General features: G+C 36.8%; 4 protein-coding genes across 6 annotated transcripts; 2 read left to right on the forward strand and 2 right to left on the reverse strand.

The window, feature by feature from the left end:
* Nucleotides 1–299: 299 nt before the first annotated feature.
* On the reverse strand, nt 300–7381 carry LOC117633924 (inositol 1,3,4-trisphosphate 5/6-kinase 4). Of its 3 annotated transcripts, XM_034367781.1 has the most exons (12): nt 6906–7245; nt 6604–6639; nt 6056–6254; nt 5161–5255; nt 4491–4559; nt 3892–4094; nt 3196–3349; nt 1922–2035; nt 1593–1655; nt 1255–1400; nt 998–1154; nt 300–615 (listed from the first exon to the last, which is right to left on the reverse strand). In XM_034367781.1, exons 1-12 carry the CDS (start codon nt 7083–7085, stop codon nt 478–480), a joined length of 1554 nt encoding a protein of 517 aa, XP_034223672.1. In that variant the 5' UTR covers nt 7086–7245; the 3' UTR covers nt 300–477. The 3 variants fall into 3 exon arrangements, with proteins under 3 accessions (XP_034223672.1, XP_034223674.1, XP_034223675.1); XM_034367783.1 differs by lacking the exon at nt 6604–6639 and having other exon boundaries at nt 6906–7381; XM_034367784.1 differs by lacking the exon at nt 4491–4559.
* Nucleotides 7382–7797: 416 nt separating this feature from the next.
* LOC117633733 (probable uridine nucleosidase 2) lies at nt 7798–12769 on the reverse strand. The gene is made up of 9 exons (XM_034367464.1): nt 12217–12769; nt 11439–11554; nt 11215–11274; nt 10310–10495; nt 10124–10228; nt 9672–9768; nt 8743–8850; nt 8516–8651; nt 7798–8255 (listed from the first exon to the last, which is right to left on the reverse strand). The coding sequence occupies exons 1-9, from the start codon at nt 12266–12268 to the stop codon at nt 8147–8149; spliced, it is 969 nt and encodes a 322-aa protein (XP_034223355.1). The 5' UTR covers nt 12269–12769; the 3' UTR covers nt 7798–8146.
* On the forward strand, nt 12750–15035 carry LOC117633732. Its single transcript, XM_034367463.1, has one exon. It carries the CDS (start codon nt 12828–12830, stop codon nt 14841–14843), a length of 2016 nt encoding a protein of 671 aa, XP_034223354.1. The 5' UTR covers nt 12750–12827; the 3' UTR covers nt 14844–15035.
* Nucleotides 15036–16766: 1731 nt separating this feature from the next.
* Nucleotides 16767–17786, forward strand: LOC117633734. The gene has a single exon (XM_034367466.1). It carries the CDS (start codon nt 17016–17018, stop codon nt 17457–17459), a length of 444 nt encoding a protein of 147 aa, XP_034223357.1. The 5' UTR covers nt 16767–17015; the 3' UTR covers nt 17460–17786.
* Nucleotides 17787–19260: the final 1474 nt, after the last annotated feature.

The raw sequence follows: 19260 nt of genomic DNA on the forward strand, positions 1-19260 counted from the left end.
TTAAAAAAAAAATTCCATTAGTAAAATAAAAATTCCATCGCAACCCCCTCCTCCTCAAACGTTTCCTTGATCGTCTTCATACTTGAGCCGTTTAAAATTCCTGCTCACAAAGTTTACAACCTTTTTATTATTATTTTCATTTTAATTTTTAAACAAATATTCGATTCTACTTCTTGTAGTTTTGAGAGGCCGGTATAGCAGTGCCTATCCCCGATCGGCTCATGTTTTTCAAAGTAAAGATTTCCTAACTTTTAACTCCTTTTCTTTAACATGATTCTTGCGATCCAAAGATATGAAAATGACCAAAAAGGAAGAAGAAGGTTTCATTGCTTAGAGTTCTTGAGATAGAGTGCAATTTAAGTAATAAAATGCAATTCTATTACACGAACTCTTGCCTCTGTAAATCCGTTGTCATTATCAAACTTCATGTTAACAAACCAACTACTTGCAGGTACAAGTCAAAACACTAGCAGTTGCTCATGTCGTCCTTTTCAATTCAAATTTCTTCTTAATAGCATCCCAAAACGCAGGGATGGCAACTTCATTGGGAACTTCCTTGAATGAGGGAAGGTAGTTTACATCAACAATGACATGGTCACCAGTGCCTTCCTGAATCTGCATCCACATGACAAGAAAAATTGGGTCAAAATGTGGACAAAATATCATGGCCACACACGTCAGCACAATCCAACACAGGGATGTTCATTTTTGCTCTACTGCGCATAATGTATGAAGCAAATAACTTGTAGGAGACAGAAGCAAAGATGTCTAAATGGGTGTCACGGAGCAAACAAGTAATATCACACTACCTTGCTTCAGATAGATAAGGAAGTTCTGGTGGTTACGAACCATACAGTTGTCCTCATTGTTCTATTTTGTTTTTCCTTTTCCCAAGCATAATCCTCAATCAACGCATCAACATAGGCTTACAGCTTAATTTGGTGAAATTGTGGGTTGCTATAATATATAATTGAGCAAACTGAACTTGGTTACTTACAACAACATCAAAGCCAAAGATAGTCAGTTCAAGCTTTCTCATAAGCCAATTAGCTGCACTAGTAACCAGCTCGAGATCAATGCAGTGATCAGTGTCCTTTGAGCTATTACCATCTCCAGAATTTGGGTTTCCCTTGGTAGTAGGTAGAGATTTCAAGCTGTGAAGGAAAATCACCACGACATGGGTCATTGAATATATGCATTAACAAATCAAGAACAAAAGGAAAGGTAGAGCAGAAGGGGAAGAGAGCATGCTACCTGTCAAAGACCAAGGGTTTGAGCTCATTACTTCCAGATAATTTCATCAAGGTATCTGCATTTGGAGTAGAGTTCTTAACTGCATGATAAACTTTTTCACCCAAGACGTAAAATTTGTAGAGTGTTGATGAATGATCCACATATTCCTGCAAATAATTTCTGATTTTCAGACCTGTAAATTAGCATGCATGGACACGCTTGGCAAACCATACCTGGACGTTGACGCCTATTCTTTTAATACATAACGTTGCATTAGGTTGGAGTAAATATAATTCCTATATCAAATATGTTAGGTAAGATGCTACACTAAATTCATCTTAAAATTAAATCTTTCTCACCTGTATAATTGCTGGAAGAGGAACAGTCAAATCCTTGAAATCTTCAACTCTAAAAACAATTGCCTGTAAAGTAAGGGTTGAGTTTTTTCAAATTTAAACATAACAGCAGAGGCGGTGACTTTAGATGAAGAAATCAACTTGATAATGTATGCTTCCATAATCTCATTCCACTATACTGGCTCCACAACAGTTCAATGCAATTCATTTAACAAATATATAAACACCTTTCAGAGATGGTGATAAATGCAATCAGATATGAAGGGGAAAAGAGAAGTATTTGCAGCGATGTGACTGATATCCTTATATTTTAAAAATAGAGAAAGAATTACCATACTGTGAGAATCGGCTACACCACAAGCAACTTGAGGTTTTACTATACTTGGAAGAGCTAATTTAGCTTCAGATAGGCTTTGAATCAAACCAGCCTGGTTAAAATCATAAACCTGTGCATATTTAAATTTTAAATAAAATGAGAGTAAGAAAAACTCCACATATAACTGCATCTAAGAAGAAACCAACAACTTTGTTATACTGCCCAACCTATGCCATATATTGTGAATCTCATAAATTAACGCAATAACTGCAAATAGTGAAACTCCTACATAATACAGGATCCCAATTGACTACCCAATTCTAATACAGGAGAACACTATCATTAAATTGATGAAGAAATAATGATACGGAAATATCTAATCCCACTTACTATGCGCATGTATATAGATAGTTCTCTCTTCTACTTTTTTCTTTTTTTCCCCTTTTTTCAAGTAATTTTCTTTGAACGTATAGGTGGTTTTGACAAGATTTAACTCTTATGTCAACTTGATAATTATGAGCAGTAACCACCCATCCATATTTGCATTTGCAAATACTTAAAAAAGAAACCCCCCAAAAAAAAAAAAAAGCAGTTGCGACTTAGAAGAAAAAGATTGATTCTGTTAGAATATGAAAACAATAGTTGATCCATATCTTACCCTGTCAAGTTTTCGGAATGGTGATGAACCAACAGAATTTAAATGGTATTAGATCAGGAGATCATAAGTTCAAATGCTTACCACTACAACCTCCCAATTTAGGTTAAATTCCACGTATTAGGCTCTGATGGTGGAGAGAGCCCCACATGTGAAGGTTTGTGTTGGAATATTAAAGCAATAGTTGACAAGCATCCTCAAAATTTAACCTTCTAAGAAATAGTATACCATCAACATTAAACAAACTCTAAGGCAGTTAACTTAAGTAGTTATGAATGGTTACCAGCTCAAAACACTTTTGCGCTTGCAAATAAGTTAAAAAATACAAAACAGATGTGTGCTGGCAAAAGGGTCACATCCCTACCTTAGCATCTAGGTATTTTATAATAGAATAACAGGCAGACACATTTAAAACTAAGCTATTGATGCAACACATACGAACAACTCTTATTGTCGTATGCATAGAAAGATCAATCACGTCCTTAACATAGCTACTTACTTAGTAGACCATGCCGACAGGATATATCCATGACTATTTATGCTGTATATTACCAAAAAGTTCACTGACAAAGTATCGGCATCAAAGTTTTTTCTTTCAAATTGTGAAACCATTATGAGGAAAAGAAAAAAAACACCTTGAGAAAATTGGCCCCCCTAATTGCACGGCAACCTCTGGTTTTGAGATCCTCCAACCCAAGTAGAATCTGTTGAATTTTCAATCGATCCAGTACAGGATAAATATAGTTAAGTGGGTCAATCACACAGAGGTCCAAGTGATGTTCCATATATCTGTGTAAGAGAAAGAAGGGTCTTAGAAACAACCAAATGGATTAACTTAATACAAAAATAAAAGAAATAAGGACTGTATAATATGGTGAAAAAAAGGCTTAAAACTAAATTGGAGCTGCGCAGATATATTGCTTAATAGAAAGAAAAGAAAATTACAGAAGAGCATAAACTATAAACCCTTGCATTTACAAATCATTAAAGCACACATGTGTGTGCCACATTTCAACTTCAGTACCGATAAATCATATCTTATGATTCAAGAAAATGTTCTAATTCAGTTCAATGTGTCACTAGGAACTTAAAGAGCACATTGGGTTTCTAGTTCTCAGGTGTGTTTCAGTTCCTTATAGGTGGAAACATTTCACGGGCTAAGATGGAAGCACCACAAAGTGTAAATTCATCTCAAATACCGTGTATAGTGGAATAATTGCCAATAGAAGATATATGAAAAGACCAGCAAATGTTAAGATGAATTATATTTTTTGGCATCAAGCCAACTACTCTATGGGGAAAAAATCAGATTCATAAACTTCGTAAGTTACCTTTGCAATTCCTGCATCCCCCTGCTGTAAGTTATGGTGTTAGAGGACTGTAAAGAACTATTCAAATCAATGGATATAATTTCATCAGTTGCTTTGTGGAGTACTACATCAACTTCTTGTAACTGAGGTGATAGAGGGAGCTCAAATGTGAGGGGAACAAACATCAGCCCATCTTGAGTAGGATACATAGGGAATGCACCCCTCTGAAAAATTCAAGATGACTTGTAAGTTTCAAAATGCAATAATATATACATGTCAAATTTACCTGATATTTTTTATGAACAAATCAGACCAAACTGAGATTTTCTCAGGACAAAAGTTACCAGACATCTCCAATTAAATAATTACAGCCATTCAATCTGTCATGGTTCTTTCACAAGTACCAAAAGCCAAGAGAACAGTCAAAGCCCTTCAGATGAGTACAGTTCAGAAATTTGCACTACACCAAGTATCAATAACACTAGCATTTTGATGAGGCATGTTTACATAACACAAGTCTATGGTGTCACAAGGCCCTCTTACAAGTTACACTACTTCCTTTTCTTAAATATTTTCTTAGCTACTACCACTGATCACCTTCAATTATACAGACGGCTCACCTTAGCAAAATCTTCTTCACGAGAAGGCTTCATAATATAACCAACAGTCACAACACTGTTCCCAATTGCCTGTTTTCCATGTGAAACATAAAAATTCAAACTTACAAGCAATATATAAGAAAACCTCTCCTTTTTCCTATGCATAGGCCGATAAGCTGAAGAGGTTGTACAGAAAATAAGAAAACTTCCAGGATGAAACCATTTTTTGAATGTGCAGTATATTGAGAGCAATGGTGGAACCAGAAAATTTCAGTGGCAGGGGCCATAGATGAGCCACAAAAAAATTGTTAAACAAAAAACTTGGGAAAAAAGCATGTATAGATCAAAATTAAAATGGAGGTTCGTTTAATACTTTATAGGTGCTTTAATTCTTTCTCTTAACAAAATGAATGTCCGCCTCTTCTTAGTTGCTATGAGTGTGCAGTGTAGTGGCCATACAAGCCCATGTGGGCTGCTATCAGCTAGCTTCTATCCAAATGACTAATAAAACTTGTTGCCTTGTCAAAACTTTGGAGGGGCCATGGCCATACTTGGTGCCGTTCCACCTCTAGAGAGCATATAAACAAAGTACGGCACATTCAAGATGCATATGTTGAAAGCACATATCTATACGACCACCCATGTAGACAGTAGGAATAGTAAAATATGGACAGCAGTTACTCTTTAAAACCTTTCTATTTATGTGGCAAATAGTCAAAGGCAACTCCTGTAGTTTGTTGATATAAACCATGCTTGAATTCTCACATGCACTGCTGCCTTCAACATCTGGAAGCAAAATAATTTGTACTTGAGCAAACAACAGGACAACATTGACTCACAATGTTGCAGACAACTTTGGATATAAAACATTCTTATATATACAAGCCCCAACACCATCACTAAGAATTTTATAATGACAGTGTTCTAATGCAAGTTTTCCCTTGCCATACATTAAAAAAGAATACTTAGTACTGAAATACTCACTTGTGTATGCACACATGGGTGTAATATGGAATATATTATCAGAAGGCCCCATTTAAGCTCCTTAAACAGCTTCTCAAGTCAAATTTTCTACTTCAATATATAGAAATGTCCCAACTCCATAGAGAACTTTATTCCATTAAATTTTTTGGCTTTCACTAGTTTATTTATGCCTACAAAGAGTATTTTATGTGATATGGACATGAAAGGGGCACTGTATGATATCACCGATTCTTCCTGAGGAGATATTCTATTCAATGGAGAGAACTTGCAAAAACTCCTTGTACAATTTCCATTTATCACAAGGTCATTCCCTATGAACCGATTTATACATACTAAGAAATAAATAAACAAAAAATGTAATCCTAAATATCTGAACCTTTGTCCTTAACATCAAATGCACCTGGAGAATTGTAATCATTCTTTAGGTTTAACAAGAACCAAAACAAGAAAATGGTGTTTGATATCACTTGATCAAGTCAAATTTGGTATAACACATGACAGACCTAAATTAGTAGACCTGGTTTTCATGCCATAGTGCTGCTAGTGCAGAACAAAAAGTCCTGACTCTCATTGTTGGGGAAAACATGAATTCTGATACTCACTTAGAATGGTGATCAGCCAACCGCATTTGCTTAGTTTAGGATAGATGTCTCTCTTCTTGTTAGAAACCAGATACAAAATACAGCCTCCAATGTTACTCCAAGCTAGCTTGACCTCTCGTGTAGTATCATCTATAGAGGACGCATCCAAGATGAAGCAATGGATTGAATACTGTGTCGCCACCTCTTTAAGAATACAAACCTATAACAAGCAGACTTGGTAGTAAGGATAAAGTTTGGGTAAACTATTACAGCATTTTGCTTTCTTTTTATAATTTATTTAATGTGGTATCAAAAGGGAATTTTTATTGTTTTTACCAGCAAAAGCACAAATGAATTATAAAAACATTTAAAAGCGCTAAGTTGAAAAGAAATGAGAATTATACTATACACAGCTAAATGAATCAGTAAAAACAGTAGAGCGTGATAGTCAAATTGGTAAGCGCTCTAATGAATATCTAACTATAGTGTTAGAAAATTGAAGGTTGTTAGGTAATGTAATTCTTTCTTTCATTAAGAAAAGAATAATGTGCAGGAAAATGAGAAGCTACCTTATGAGCTTCAAGACCTGGTCCATAAGAAATGCCCTGCAAAGAGAAGCCAATATATATATATATATATATATATATATATATATATCAAAAGATGAACAATTTCCATTTTTCTTACAACATCATTGAACTTTTCCTTGGGAAATGTAAGATGCCCAGCACAAAAGAGAATTATTTTCGAATACATAGAAAAAGCGGAAGAAGAAGAAGCCAGCGAAGTGATGAGAAGAAACTGATGTGAAATGTTGAAGAATTAGGCAGAATTGGAACAAGAGAAAGTACAAGTAGAAGTAGTAGCGTACCGTAGGGATGTTGGAATGGCGGAGCTTACGGAGCAAAAAGTGGGCGTCTGGTTGGAAGGAGGCACAATTGCTGCTGCTATGAGAAGAAGAAGAAGAATCGGGATGCTGGAGTTGTTGTGAGGCCAAAAGTACAGACTCGTCCAGTATCACTCCTCCTACAACACCACCCACTCCCGCCATCTCTCTCTCTCTCTCTCTCTAAATCTACTACTAATGGAAGAAGGGAGTAAGGAAATGCGGAGAAAGAATGCGATGCGGTGCGTGCGAGCGAGCGAACGAGGGAATGGAACCAAAAGCGGAGTGCGTAAGCGTTTTCTGCTTTCTCCTGTCTTATTTTCAAATAAATTTATACTTATAAGAATTGGTTAGTTAATTAATTGATGGAAATGGGCCCAAATGCCCATTCCAATATGAAGGATCCGATCCTATCCTATTCCATCATCTGCATTCAATTCTACTTGGCACACTGTCTGTTGCACTGCAACTGCAATATGCCTCATTTGATCACCGCTTCTCGTCTCTCTGTCGTATCTTTAATGTACGTTCTTCTTCCTCCTGATACCTCTTTTCTGTATCGCTTCTATTTTATTGCTTTTTTAAAAATATATATATATATATATATATATTCTTGGGCTCGAAATTTGTGTCGTCTCCTTCCAGACACTCATTACTGTATATATAAAAAGAGAAATTCAAAAGGGTTTGGGTCGTTAGGACATTAGACAAATGGGTTGGGTCCCTGGAATGCACCCTTGTGCTGGTTCTGGCCCATGTATATTCTGAAGAAATATCCAGTTGCGCTCTTCTCATATGCATCATGGGATTTCATGAGAAGAACCAACCAACCTCATCATTATTAATTGCAATTTGCAAAGGAAGAAGAAAAAAAGTGAAAACAATTTTAATTGCCATAATAATCATCAATAAAATATACAATGCTTGCAAGTTGCCACAACAAAACTGTTACCACATCAATCATCATTGATTATTGCCACCCTCACCCCAGAAGAGACTACAATACAAACAAACAATTTTATTCTCTGTAAATGGTTATTATTATTGTGCACATGAAGATGGTAATGTATTATATGCAATGCAGCAGCAGCAGGCAACATCCAAAACCAGATGCCGTGAGCATGATCAACCATGTTTGTTTGTTTTCCTGTAAAGAAAATGAAATGGATGCCAACATTTGTTCAATCATCAAGGTGCATTAATTTCATCAGCACTTGTTCAATTCATCAAGAGTCCATGAGGCGTTCCATAATCAAGTTGACTACTGCGGGAGCATCAACCGTCACTGCAACCTTCACCGTGGGTTTATCAGACCACTCCGTCACTTCACCAAACCTAACCAAAGTAAAAAAGAGATCACGACTCCATCAAAACTACATTATTATTGGAACTCGGGTGGGGTCTTCTAACAACACATGCAAATCTGCCATGAACTCAATATTTCCATTATCAACAGCGAACAAGCATTCCATTCCATGCATGCAGAAGAATTCTAAAAGTTTTCATCTTTTGCCTTTTTGAATTAAAAACTTCTTAAAAGTACTGTATCATCTGTGCTTTTTGACATCTCATCGTGGTAAAGAAGGGCCCCCTACCTTTTCTGTTTGTTGTACAAAATTGTGAGTCCTCTTGTGATGCCGTTTGTCTGTACTCTAACAACACCCTCTGTGTAAGTGATGAGTGAAGGATTAACAGCTGCAAGAAGTGTTGTGGGATCATGAAGGTAAACTCCTACACCAAGATTAAATCCACGATCAATATAACGTCTACAATCATCGTTATTCCACTGCTTTGAGATGCATCAACACTTCAGTAAACTAACCTTTTGTGCTATAGGCATCACGATGGTAGGAGAAGTACACATCTAAAATTTTGCACAAGTACTGAGCAAATTTTCCATTTGACCTTGCCAACTTTTCCCGATCAGCATCTTCATGGGTCAGAATGAAAGTAAAATATCATGCAGAAAGCATGATGATTTATGTAATAATTACAATCAAGCATGAAGTTTTCATACAAGAATTTTATTTATCCACTGGCCATTTCAAACATACTGATTTCATAAATGCCACCACAGTTTCCAGATAAATTACCGATTTGGCACACAACAGGAGTCCAACAATTGTATTTTAAGATTTCCTGATGAACTAAAAAAGGAAGTAGATTGTGTGGAAGTTTTTGCATGAAGGCTAATTGAACTCCTAAAGCCTCTGTGACAAAAGTGTTCACAAAGGCTACGCTTTTCAGAAATCAGATCTTAGTATTAGTATTACTTCATTTCAAAAATAGGTAAAAGAAACATAAAAACAAACATGGCTTCTTAAAGACATTGTCCAGCACCACCTATTATTTGGGATATGGCATGTTGAGTTCAGATAGCTTCTTTGATACTGCTACAAGAAACAGTACCTATGAGAAATCTGTTTCTTGAGGAGGACAACATATAATGATTGGTCCAATGATTCAAAAATTGAATAAAAACCTCCGAGGATATTAATGCAGATGGTCATGGCCCATGGGTAAGAAAAATAGGTTTTTCAGGATACAATTTATAGGACAATAAAAGAAGCAAAAAGTTTATTACATTTAGAAGACACGCAGAGTTAGGCTCTACAATGAATTTGTAGGATACTACTTTGAGATCACAAATATGGAGTATATGTATTATTAGAAGGCATTTCTTTGATAAGTATGTATGTTTTTCATCAAACATCAATAACAATGTAGAATAAAAATTTCCCAATATAGTACCTGTCAATACAACTTGATGGGTAACATTTATCCCCACACCCAAAATATCTGCTCCACTTGTAAATACTATATCTGCAGCATCTGGATCCCCAAATATCTGTTCACGGATTGCATCCAAGGACATTATTATCAACATCTATTTAAGTAGATCTTGAAGATATTGCCATAGAAACTTCCAAAGCTTAAGTTCAGGTGGGAGATGAATAAGCCCAATCAAAATATTAGTCTGGCTGATATACAATAGAAAAATGAAAAGGTTGTAGCTGATTTGGAACTAATGGTATTCCACAATAACAAATAAACCCAATAAGTAAGCAGGAACTGGACAGATAATAAACTGAATTCAAAGCTAGTTTCAAAGCTAGTTACATGCATAAACTCGAGCTGAAGTCTTGAAAATTTTGAATCTGAAATGTGTGTGTAAATATATGTATATAGTTTAAGCAGCTTACGTTGGCCTCTGCTGCTGGATTCACATTCCCATTGACTGCAAAAGCACCCCCAAGAAGAACAATCTGCCCAATGTTCTTTGCAAATGCAGGTTCTAGTTGAGTAGCCTGTATCAATGGATACTCTGTTACAAAAGATTAAGAATAATTGTCACAACACAAAAGCATGCAATGCATCAAGAATCTGACCAGTGCAATATTTGTAAGTGGGCCCAATGCTACCACAGTGACTTTTCCAGGGTAAAGGTTTGCTTGTTCAACCAGAAAAGCTGCTGCTGACTGTTCAATTGGCTTTCCTTTTGGTGGGGGGAAATTTTGGTTGCCAAGTCCATCCGCACCATGAACAAAATCGGCAATACGAAGTTTTGTTCCTTTCTTTTCATGGAAAAGATGAAATGATTGATGAGTTATGGATTTTAACCATACTTCAGCTTGTCTATAAGCAAGAACATAGTAAGGCTTGCTAATTGAGGCTCAGTTGGTAAGTGATTTTAATGCAAGAAATAAAGCTGAAAAACAGCTGCCAAAGGAAATGGATAGGAAATTTCTTACTAAATCTGCAGTGATCTCAGGTTATCCCTTCATTCATTTACACAATGTGCATAAATGATACACATACAGGTAGATTACCATCAAGAAACTAACCACATGTCAGTAGGGTAGCACTACGCCGTGTGTGTGTAACTATATTTTAGTCAATATATAAGAAAAATTTTCAAATTGGTTTATAGATGCATTTCCAATTGGCTTCCTATGTACAATTTCTTATTAAAGGACATGTCAGACTTTCTAACTGGTAAATATCATTGTTTGTTAAAAACCATAAAAATATAAATAAATAAAAACAGACGAGTTAACTAATTTATAATCACCATTCAGTGCTGGTTTTAACTTTTATCACACAGGAGCACATTAAAAATGAAGACACTATAAAAAGAAAAAAAGAGGTCGGGACACAGAACAATAGGAGGAAGACAAGAAGAAAATCTCTGGTAGAAGTTATGAAACTGACGGAACATATATACAAACTTGAAGAACCACTAATAGATTAATTTATTGATAAGTGAAGAAAACCAAATAGGATGAGAACTTACAGTTATTGTGACATGAGATCCTTCAGCCACAGGAATATCAGTTCTCCCTGCAACCTCCAACTAAACCAAATACGAAAACAAAAAGACAGGGTATAATTATTTTTTAATGAGCAACGAAAACAATGAATGAAATGCCTAATCCAATGCCTAGAATATACAAGGAAAAGGAGATGAAGGTCAACATATAGTACGCAGAACAAAACACAAACGGGCAGTAAGTGTACCAAATGCAAGGCATTTCTTGTGGCCAGAGTCGTATAAACGTTTCCATATATAGTAGTAAGTCCAATCACTTCCACCTCCGGGGATTGTAATGCCACAAAGATGGCCATGGCATCATCTGCATGCATAACGCAACGGTATTACTAAAAACATACACAAAAGCAGAATCCTCCATTTGGTTGCCAATAATGTAAAATTGCACAGGAAAATGCATTGGCCTGAAGCAGAAATGGACGGCTCTGCAGCAGCATTGGGTTCCTGAGTCCCAAGTGATTATGAAGAAAAGTCCTAGATTTATCAGAATCTTGATCTTTTATAAGAAGTTGTTTTAAGAAAAGAAAAGAAGTGAAATTGGTGGCATTGGCATACCAACTTGAAAATTTCCCAGGGATGGATCATGGATGCCCTAGGCCTATTCAATACCCGGATTGATATTAGTTCAATCGCAAGCAAATTGGAAAGGTATTCTTGGTGGTGACCGAAGTGGAGATAGCCAAAGTTGGCTCCTTTACTGATTAATTAAAAAAAATTCCAGATGCTGATTAATTAATTAGGGAGAAGCAGCACGAGCATTGATCCACTTAATTGAAATCTGACGAATCCATTAGTACCTACATGGCAACATGGAGCAGGGGCCACGGCAATCCATGAAAGCTTGAAGCTTGAATTAATTTATAGATGTTGGTAATAAAGTTCCAGAATTGGAATAGTGTTGGAAGAAAGATGAGATTATTATGAGATAGGATTTGCAAGAAAGTGAAAATGTGAAGGAATTATTACCGATGCCAGGGTCGGTGTCAATGATGATCTTCTTGGGTTCAGTCACTGCCATTGTCGACGACTGTCAAACAGTCAAAAGGAAAAAAAAGACTTAACTACTACTAAGGACTCTCGCTCGCTGCTACTGCCTCTGCCTCTGGCCGGGCCCGCTGATGAAGATGAAGATGATGCACTGTTTGATTGATTGATTATTTGTACCAGAAAAGAAAATGTGAGTTGGAAAAAAAAAAGAAAAAGAAACTGTGAGTGTGAGAGAGACTGAGAAAAAGTTTTTATTATTCTAAAACAACCGCACTGCTGCAGTTGTCCCCTCCTAAAATAAAAAGCTAAAACAAACAAACAAACAAACCGCACAAAAGCTGACACTGATCCCATATGCTCTCGTTTTGCTAGCTATGAACGGCTATGAGGGACCACGGCCCCACTTGAGAACTGATGGCATTTCAGAAAATATATCTGAAAATAATGGGTATGTTGATAAAACAATGATGACCTTCCCCCCCTTACCCTCTCTCCCTCCGTTAGATTTTGAAATCATTTCCTTTTCAGATCTGCTGTTTCCCTTGCTTAACACTCACTCACACACACGCAGAGTGAGGCCTTCATACGCTATGAACCGATCGTTGTCGTCAAAAATCGCCAAGAAACCCTCTCCAGCTCCGTTTCCGTCTCCGGCACCGGTAACGGCGAACAAGAAGAAGAAGAAAAAGGAGCAGAGCCCTCGAAATCCATTACAGGATCTCAATACCAGCAGCACCATTAGCAGTAGCAACAATGGCAGCGAGGCTTCTTCTTCTATCTCTGTCGAAGCCCCTCGAGGTTGCCTCAGGTTCTTTCTCTCTCATTCTTCTTCTTCTTCTAATTCAAAAACTCCTATTTGTAGGCCTAAAATACTGTCCAAAACCCCTAAATCGGCTCCTGTTGTAAAGCCTTCAAGGCCATTAAAATCTAAGGACAACCGGTCCAAATGCAATGCTTTGGAAAACCCAGAGAAACTCACATCCCGGAATGCGCACAAATTTAAGAATAATTCTTCTTGTTTGTACCAGTGGCAGTCTGGGAACAAACCCAGTTCTAGAAATGGACAAAAGATGAAAACTTGCTCAGTTTTAAACTCAAATGGAAATTCCCGGGGTAAGTTCGAATCTGGGTCTGTGGTGGAAGATATTGTCAGGGTGGTTGGTAATCCCGGTCAGCCCACTGAGCTCAAATCATGTGGTATTGATGAAAATTTTACACCTTTGAGTAAGATAGTGACAGGGTTGGGTTTGGACTCCAAAACTGTTAAGGATGAGGATTTGCAACAGAATTCTAGCAAAAGTGATAGTAGAACTCCACCAGTTCAGGCCTCTGTATCTCCAGAGATACAATGTGGATCGTCTGCGGTGTCAACAGCCACACGTGCTTGTTATGCTACTGGCCATGTTCTTTCTGGGATCACTGACAAGAGGAAGTGCAGACCTAGAGGAATTCTCAATGTAGAAGAGAATGATTCAGGTTTCAGTAAAGGGAAGGCTTTAGGCAGTTTTGAGGATGATGCTGACGATGGTGATGATGATGAAACTGGAAAAGGAGTTTTTGGCAATTTTGATGCTCCCATGGTTCCTTTACCTACTGAAGCTTCAATGCATTGGCTGTTATCACCGTGTAATGAGGAGGATGAGGATCACAAGGAGCATTCTGAAAAAAGTTTTCAGAATTCTGTAGAGTCTGTCAATCTTTATTCTCCATTTTCAACCTCAGGTCATCATGGATTTTCTTTAGATGTATGCAACAATGCTAATATGGGAAGTACTACTAACTGTAGCCGGAGGAGTACTTCAATTTCTCCAAGCTATCAAGAAGTGTTAGAGCCCTTAAATACCGATCCTGTTTTGTCGTCTCCCCCTTGCACACCTGGTTGCGAGGCTCTAACCTTGAAAGACGAAAGAAAATACCATTATGATTATGGCGGCGATAATTCTCCATTCTCTATGGTTTCACTGGGTAGTGAAAATGTTATTCGTACTCCTCAATCACACTCAAGTATGGACAATCAAAGGAAACACTACTTTGATTCTGAACTCAGTTCAGTGGCTGAAGCTATTCGGATGGCAAGCTTGTCCCCAAACAGTAATGTATTAGTTGAGGATCAGATTGATTCAAGTTTCCAGTTTGATTGTCTAACTACAACTTGCAATTCAATCAGTCGATTTCAGAAAGTTTTGGATGATCGGGCTTCCTGGCTTTCCAACTCTACACCAGAAAATGTGTCACAATCCGAGATGAGGATATCATGGAGAGAAGGGTCAGTGAGTCGTATCTACGATATGGATGAATATGATTGCTGCAGGTGTTTGTCAGACGAAGAGGAAGATATCAATGGCTGCAGCAGTGATCGCTTAAAAAAAACTTGTCAGAGTCCTGAACTCAATATCAATGTTGGGAAAGATCAGATTTTAAGTTATAATTCTCGATCGGGTGAACTGTTGGATGATGAAGCAGGAGCGGGGAAAGTTGAAGAAGGCTTTCCTTCTCAGTCATCATGCGTGTGTGCTGAGTCCATAAGCACTGATGGAGGTGGCCTGCTTGCTTCAGGGGATTCAGATTGGACTCTGTGCTACAAGAACGAGTTGTTCCATGTATAATTAGTTAGTCTTGCAATCATATTAGAGCAAGTCTGGCAATCCTTGATCCAAAGTGGTTTTTTTTTTCACCCCGTTAAAGGACCACTGTTGTATCCTATTCTTTCCATAGTTTAGTTTCAGTTGTGTATCATATAAATTCCCATTCAATTGAGATATTTTACATGAAATGCATGTGTAAGGTTTTTTAGGAAACTTAAGAATTGTTACATAAACTCTTCAGCAGTCTGTCAAGGATAGGAACAAGGAACTTCTATCTCCGTTGTCATGTGAACGAATTTACCCACATCATTATTCATTTGGCAGTAATAAGAGGTGGGTGAGCATGGATACCTCAAATGCGGATTGAAAGTCATTGTAACTGGTGAAAATGCCATAATACCAGTATGAGGAAGCAGTTGACTTGTGATATGGGGTTCCAGTCATAAATTTGATTCTGCCCCTTGGTTGGTACCCTGAACCGGTAGGCATAAGAGGGAACTTCTTGTAAGTTAGCCTACCCCTAGAATGTTGGACGAAAACTCTGTTTAGAATAACATATCGCAAATTGGAAGAATATATAAATATTTTAGGTGCAGATTGGACATTTTATAGATCATTAGTTGGGAATAGATTAGTTAATGCCATGAACAAGATTAAATGTGAAAAATGAAAGAAAAGAACAAAAGTAGACACCTAATATTAATAAGCACCTGGAGGGTCAAATTCCCTTTTTCTAAAGTGAAAAAAGAAAAGGGTAACTTGAACAACGATGTTAATGTATTTAGGAAGAGACGAACTAACTAATAATCTTCCTAATAGTATGCATTATTATTTTTGGTTACGTATGGAGTTTCGAACCCGGGTGCCAGTTGGGGGGAAAGATGCTGCCAAACCACCGCAGCTAAACTCCATTGACCTAGTAGTATGCATTTTGTAGCTCATATTTTTGTATATTAATGAATTGAAGCTCATAGAAATTTTCCAAGAGGATTAGGTGAACGAGGAGGCCAAGAGAAGGGACACCACTTTGTAAAATATTCATTCCACCAACCATGCATTGCCGACTCGGTTCAGCTGCTTCACTCAACATTAATTTAAGACGTACGGCTGCTGCTGCCTGCTAGATTTGGTATATGGTATTTACTATATGCGAAGGATGATTAATTTTGACTTAGGCTAGAATTAATCGAACTCATTAATTATTATGATCATTACATAAACAGGTGAAGTGATTAGAGTAGAGGGAATGTCCCATGTGCATGGATGGACAGTAATGGTATAGTGGACTAGCTCAGCTAGAAAGTTGAAAAGCTGGTGTGTGTGTGTGTGGGTGTGTGTGACTGAGTTTTTAAGTTTTTAAGTTTGTGTCTATTTCTTGCAGTTGCTGATAGATTTTGATAAGGATCCATCCAGAGAAGAAATCTAACTGGCGATCATTGGCAAAGGTCGGAGGAACTGGGCAAGTAGATAAGCTTTGAATTTTAATTTGACATGGCCATGGGCCAAATGTCAAATGACATATGCCAAATGGTTGGACAATCCTTAGCAAAGCTTGACCAAGTAAGCAAAAACCAGATATGCTTCTTAATTGCAATTCTTTATTTCATTTATACTTAGATAAAACCCAAAAATAAACAAGAAGATGAAGATGATGACGAAGCGTGCGTAATGTGTTTCTTATTTAATCGAATTTCAAGATTGATTTTGCATATGCTGAGTCACACTATGAGACTTTGAATTGGATTGGATTGGATGATATTATTAGTTTGGCTGGTGGAGGTAGGGGGCGGCATTTGATTAGTTTCCCTGTTAGTTAAAGTCAAAAAAAAAAAAATGGCGTGTTGGACTTGCATTCCAGTCCATTCCAATGGTGTGTGTTGATGTCCCTTGTTAGAACAAGAAAAGAATAATATATATATATATATATATATATATAACAAGGAAGAAAAAGTTATTCTACTATTCAATTATAAACGAAAGTCTCCCCTTGCCAGCCACCCAGCCTTTTTGTTGGTTTGGTCCTTATTGGTCATTTGGTTAGTTTTTGACATGCATCATTTCATCAGCCATCATTCAACTGCATCATCAAATTTATATATATATATATATATATATATATTTTATAATGTATATATTGCAAATTCTTGCTGCTCTGCTTGGTAATATATCTTCATCATTAATTAAGATCAATCAATGGAAGGTCTGATTCCAATGGTGTACAAGGCAATGAAGAGGAACAGAACTCGCCGCCAATACAGCAGCCTCGCATCATCAGCATCAGCAGCTCAAACTAATTACAACATTGCCGACTTCTACATTGATCCTAATCAAACTAATTACGTCTATGTGCCACCACCTCCTGCTGCTGCTTCTTCCACTCTTCATGATCATCATCGTCGTCTAAGTCTCGACACCATATTTAATGTAAACAACAATGGTGGGTTTTCTACAGTATCTGCCCCCGTGGAGCACAAGTCATCATCGTCCACAAACAACATAATCAATGGTCAAGTAATTCAACACCGACGACACAAATCTGTTTCTGTTTCTGTTTCTGCTCCTCCAAAGCAACTTGTCCGGTTTCGGAGCCATCGACGAATCTTCTCATGCATGACTTGTGGTGTGGTGCCTCGCTAAGAGCTGATTAACAACGTATACCACCTGCCTGCACTACAATTAATAGATAATATTTTGATTATCTAGCATAGTTAACTTAATGTTGTCTTGTAATTAATACCTCTGCACTCTGTTCCTCCATTGCCTCTGTTTCTCTGCTTTTATAATTTCTCCATCTGCCAAATGCAAATCTATAAGAAATGTTGTGATGCTGGCCTCAGGCCTGCCTGCCTCCAATAATGAATCAGACACCAAGCTTAATTAGGATTTTTTATTTTATTTCTAACTTTGTAGGATGGTTATCTGTTAAATGTGGACCTTACATTACATATTGTAAGGTGATTGATATTCCAGTCTTACACAGCTGATCACTTGATCACAGAAATTTATTAATTAATTATTGATGAAGCCTGGCCGGTCATCAATTATGAATTATGAATTATGATGATGGAACATTAATCCATCCATACAAATTAAACTCGTTTCATATGACTCTAGAAACTGGAAATTGGCAATCTTTGGTCAGTCAATGGTCGAATGCAGATATGGTACTGAATATATCAAGCAAAGGTTTTGTTGTTGAGAGAAGGAAAAACAAAATCAAGGAGTTTTGGATTTCTATTGGAAGGAAAAAGAAAAAGAAAAAGAAAAACAGAAAAAAAAGGCAGCAGGAATTTATATAAGAAGAAAGACATGAATTGATTCATCCAAAACTTAAACAAACTCTGAGACTGGGAGAAGGAATGTAAGACCACCAGCACAAACAGAGATCTGAGATTGCATTGCAAGCATATAGATATATCATGAATGTGTTTGTTGATGGTCATCTAATCATTATGTCATATATTAATTGTACAAAAATATTGAAGCAGAATAAGTAGATGACCATAAACAAACATATTCACTGCTGCAAACCTGCAACTGTATTTTACCAAACTTTGAGCTTTCAGTGGATTCAAGTTCTACTTCTCAACTGATATATTATCCGAGAAGGGTTCAAGTCAGATACCATACCCTACCATACCACCAGTATCGTACACGAATTATTATTATTATGTTATATATATATATATATATATATATATATATATATATATAAAGGAATATGCCCAGTATCATTCCCCTCCCTTACAGGAGAATATACTTGAGAATAAACTTTGAGCTTTTAGTGGTTGGTAGGAATGGGAGTTGGAGGATGGAATACACATTCATAATCATCAACTGATTATCAAAACTTGGATTCATTAAAGGAGGCAAGGCAATGATATTAGATTGTCGTTCCAAGATATATATTTTTTTCTTCAATAAACTTGGGGATTGCTAAATGAATCAAATAGAAGACTAAAATGACACAAGCACCAAAATTATAAGTAGGAGGTATGAATACATAAGAGGTGAATTTGAGTGTGGTATATAATATGTCAAAAAGACAAGATGTAAGACTGTACAAAAATAAATATATAAATTTGCCAAACTAATCATTACGCACCTCTCCTATATTTTTATTTTTTTAGTTTCATTTTATTAGGAGGGGGTGCTATTAGAAATTGCATTTGTAAAGTGAGACAAAAAGAAAAAAGTAGTGTAGAATGACTACTTTAAAGTCTTATTTTACACGGTCAATTATATGATACGTATATATAGAACAATTACTCTTATAAATTATGTATGTATCATAAAAATATAAGTATCATGTTGTTTTTTTTAAAAAAAAGCAAAGTTCAGCCCTATTTACACCGTATTTGACCGAACAATCAGAAGACCACACGTGGAAAGAAGAGATCCAAGAAGATGACCCACTAAAAAGCCGCGGTCAACTGCG

This window comes from Prunus dulcis, chromosome 7 (genome assembly GCF_902201215.1).
Source record: "Prunus dulcis chromosome 7, ALMONDv2, whole genome shotgun sequence".
NCBI lineage: Eukaryota > Viridiplantae > Streptophyta > Magnoliopsida > Rosales > Rosaceae > Prunus > Prunus dulcis.

Bases quoted from the DNA above. Each gene is read 5' to 3' on its own strand.
- LOC117633924 (XM_034367781.1), bottom strand. From the start codon at position 7,085: ATGGCGGGAGTGGGTGGTGTTGTAGGAGGAGTGATACTGGACGAGTCT. The intron at 2,036-3,195 runs GTGTTTTTTTTC...AAATATGCACAG, and splicing joins GGGGGGCCAATTTTCTCAAG to GTTTATGATTTTAACCAGGC. The intron at 1,401-1,592 runs GTGAGAAAGATT...AATTATTTGCAG, and splicing joins CTCTTCCAGCAATTATACAG to GAATATGTGGATCATTCATC.
- LOC117633733 (XM_034367464.1), bottom strand. From the start codon at position 12,268: ATGGCAGTGACTGAACCCAAGAAGATCATCATTGACACCGACCCTGGC. The intron at 8,851-9,671 runs GTACTATATTGG...TGACCCATGAAG, and splicing joins CCATCAAGTTGTATTGACAG to ATGCTGATCGGGAAAAGTTG. The intron at 8,652-8,742 runs GTTAGTTTACTG...ATCTTGGTGTAG, and splicing joins TGATGCCTATAGCACAAAAG to GAGTTTACCTTCATGATCCC.
- LOC117633732 (XM_034367463.1), top strand. From the start codon at position 12,828: ATGAACCGATCGTTGTCGTCAAAAATCGCCAAGAAACCCTCTCCAGCT.
- LOC117633734 (XM_034367466.1), top strand. From the start codon at position 17,016: ATGGAAGGTCTGATTCCAATGGTGTACAAGGCAATGAAGAGGAACAGA.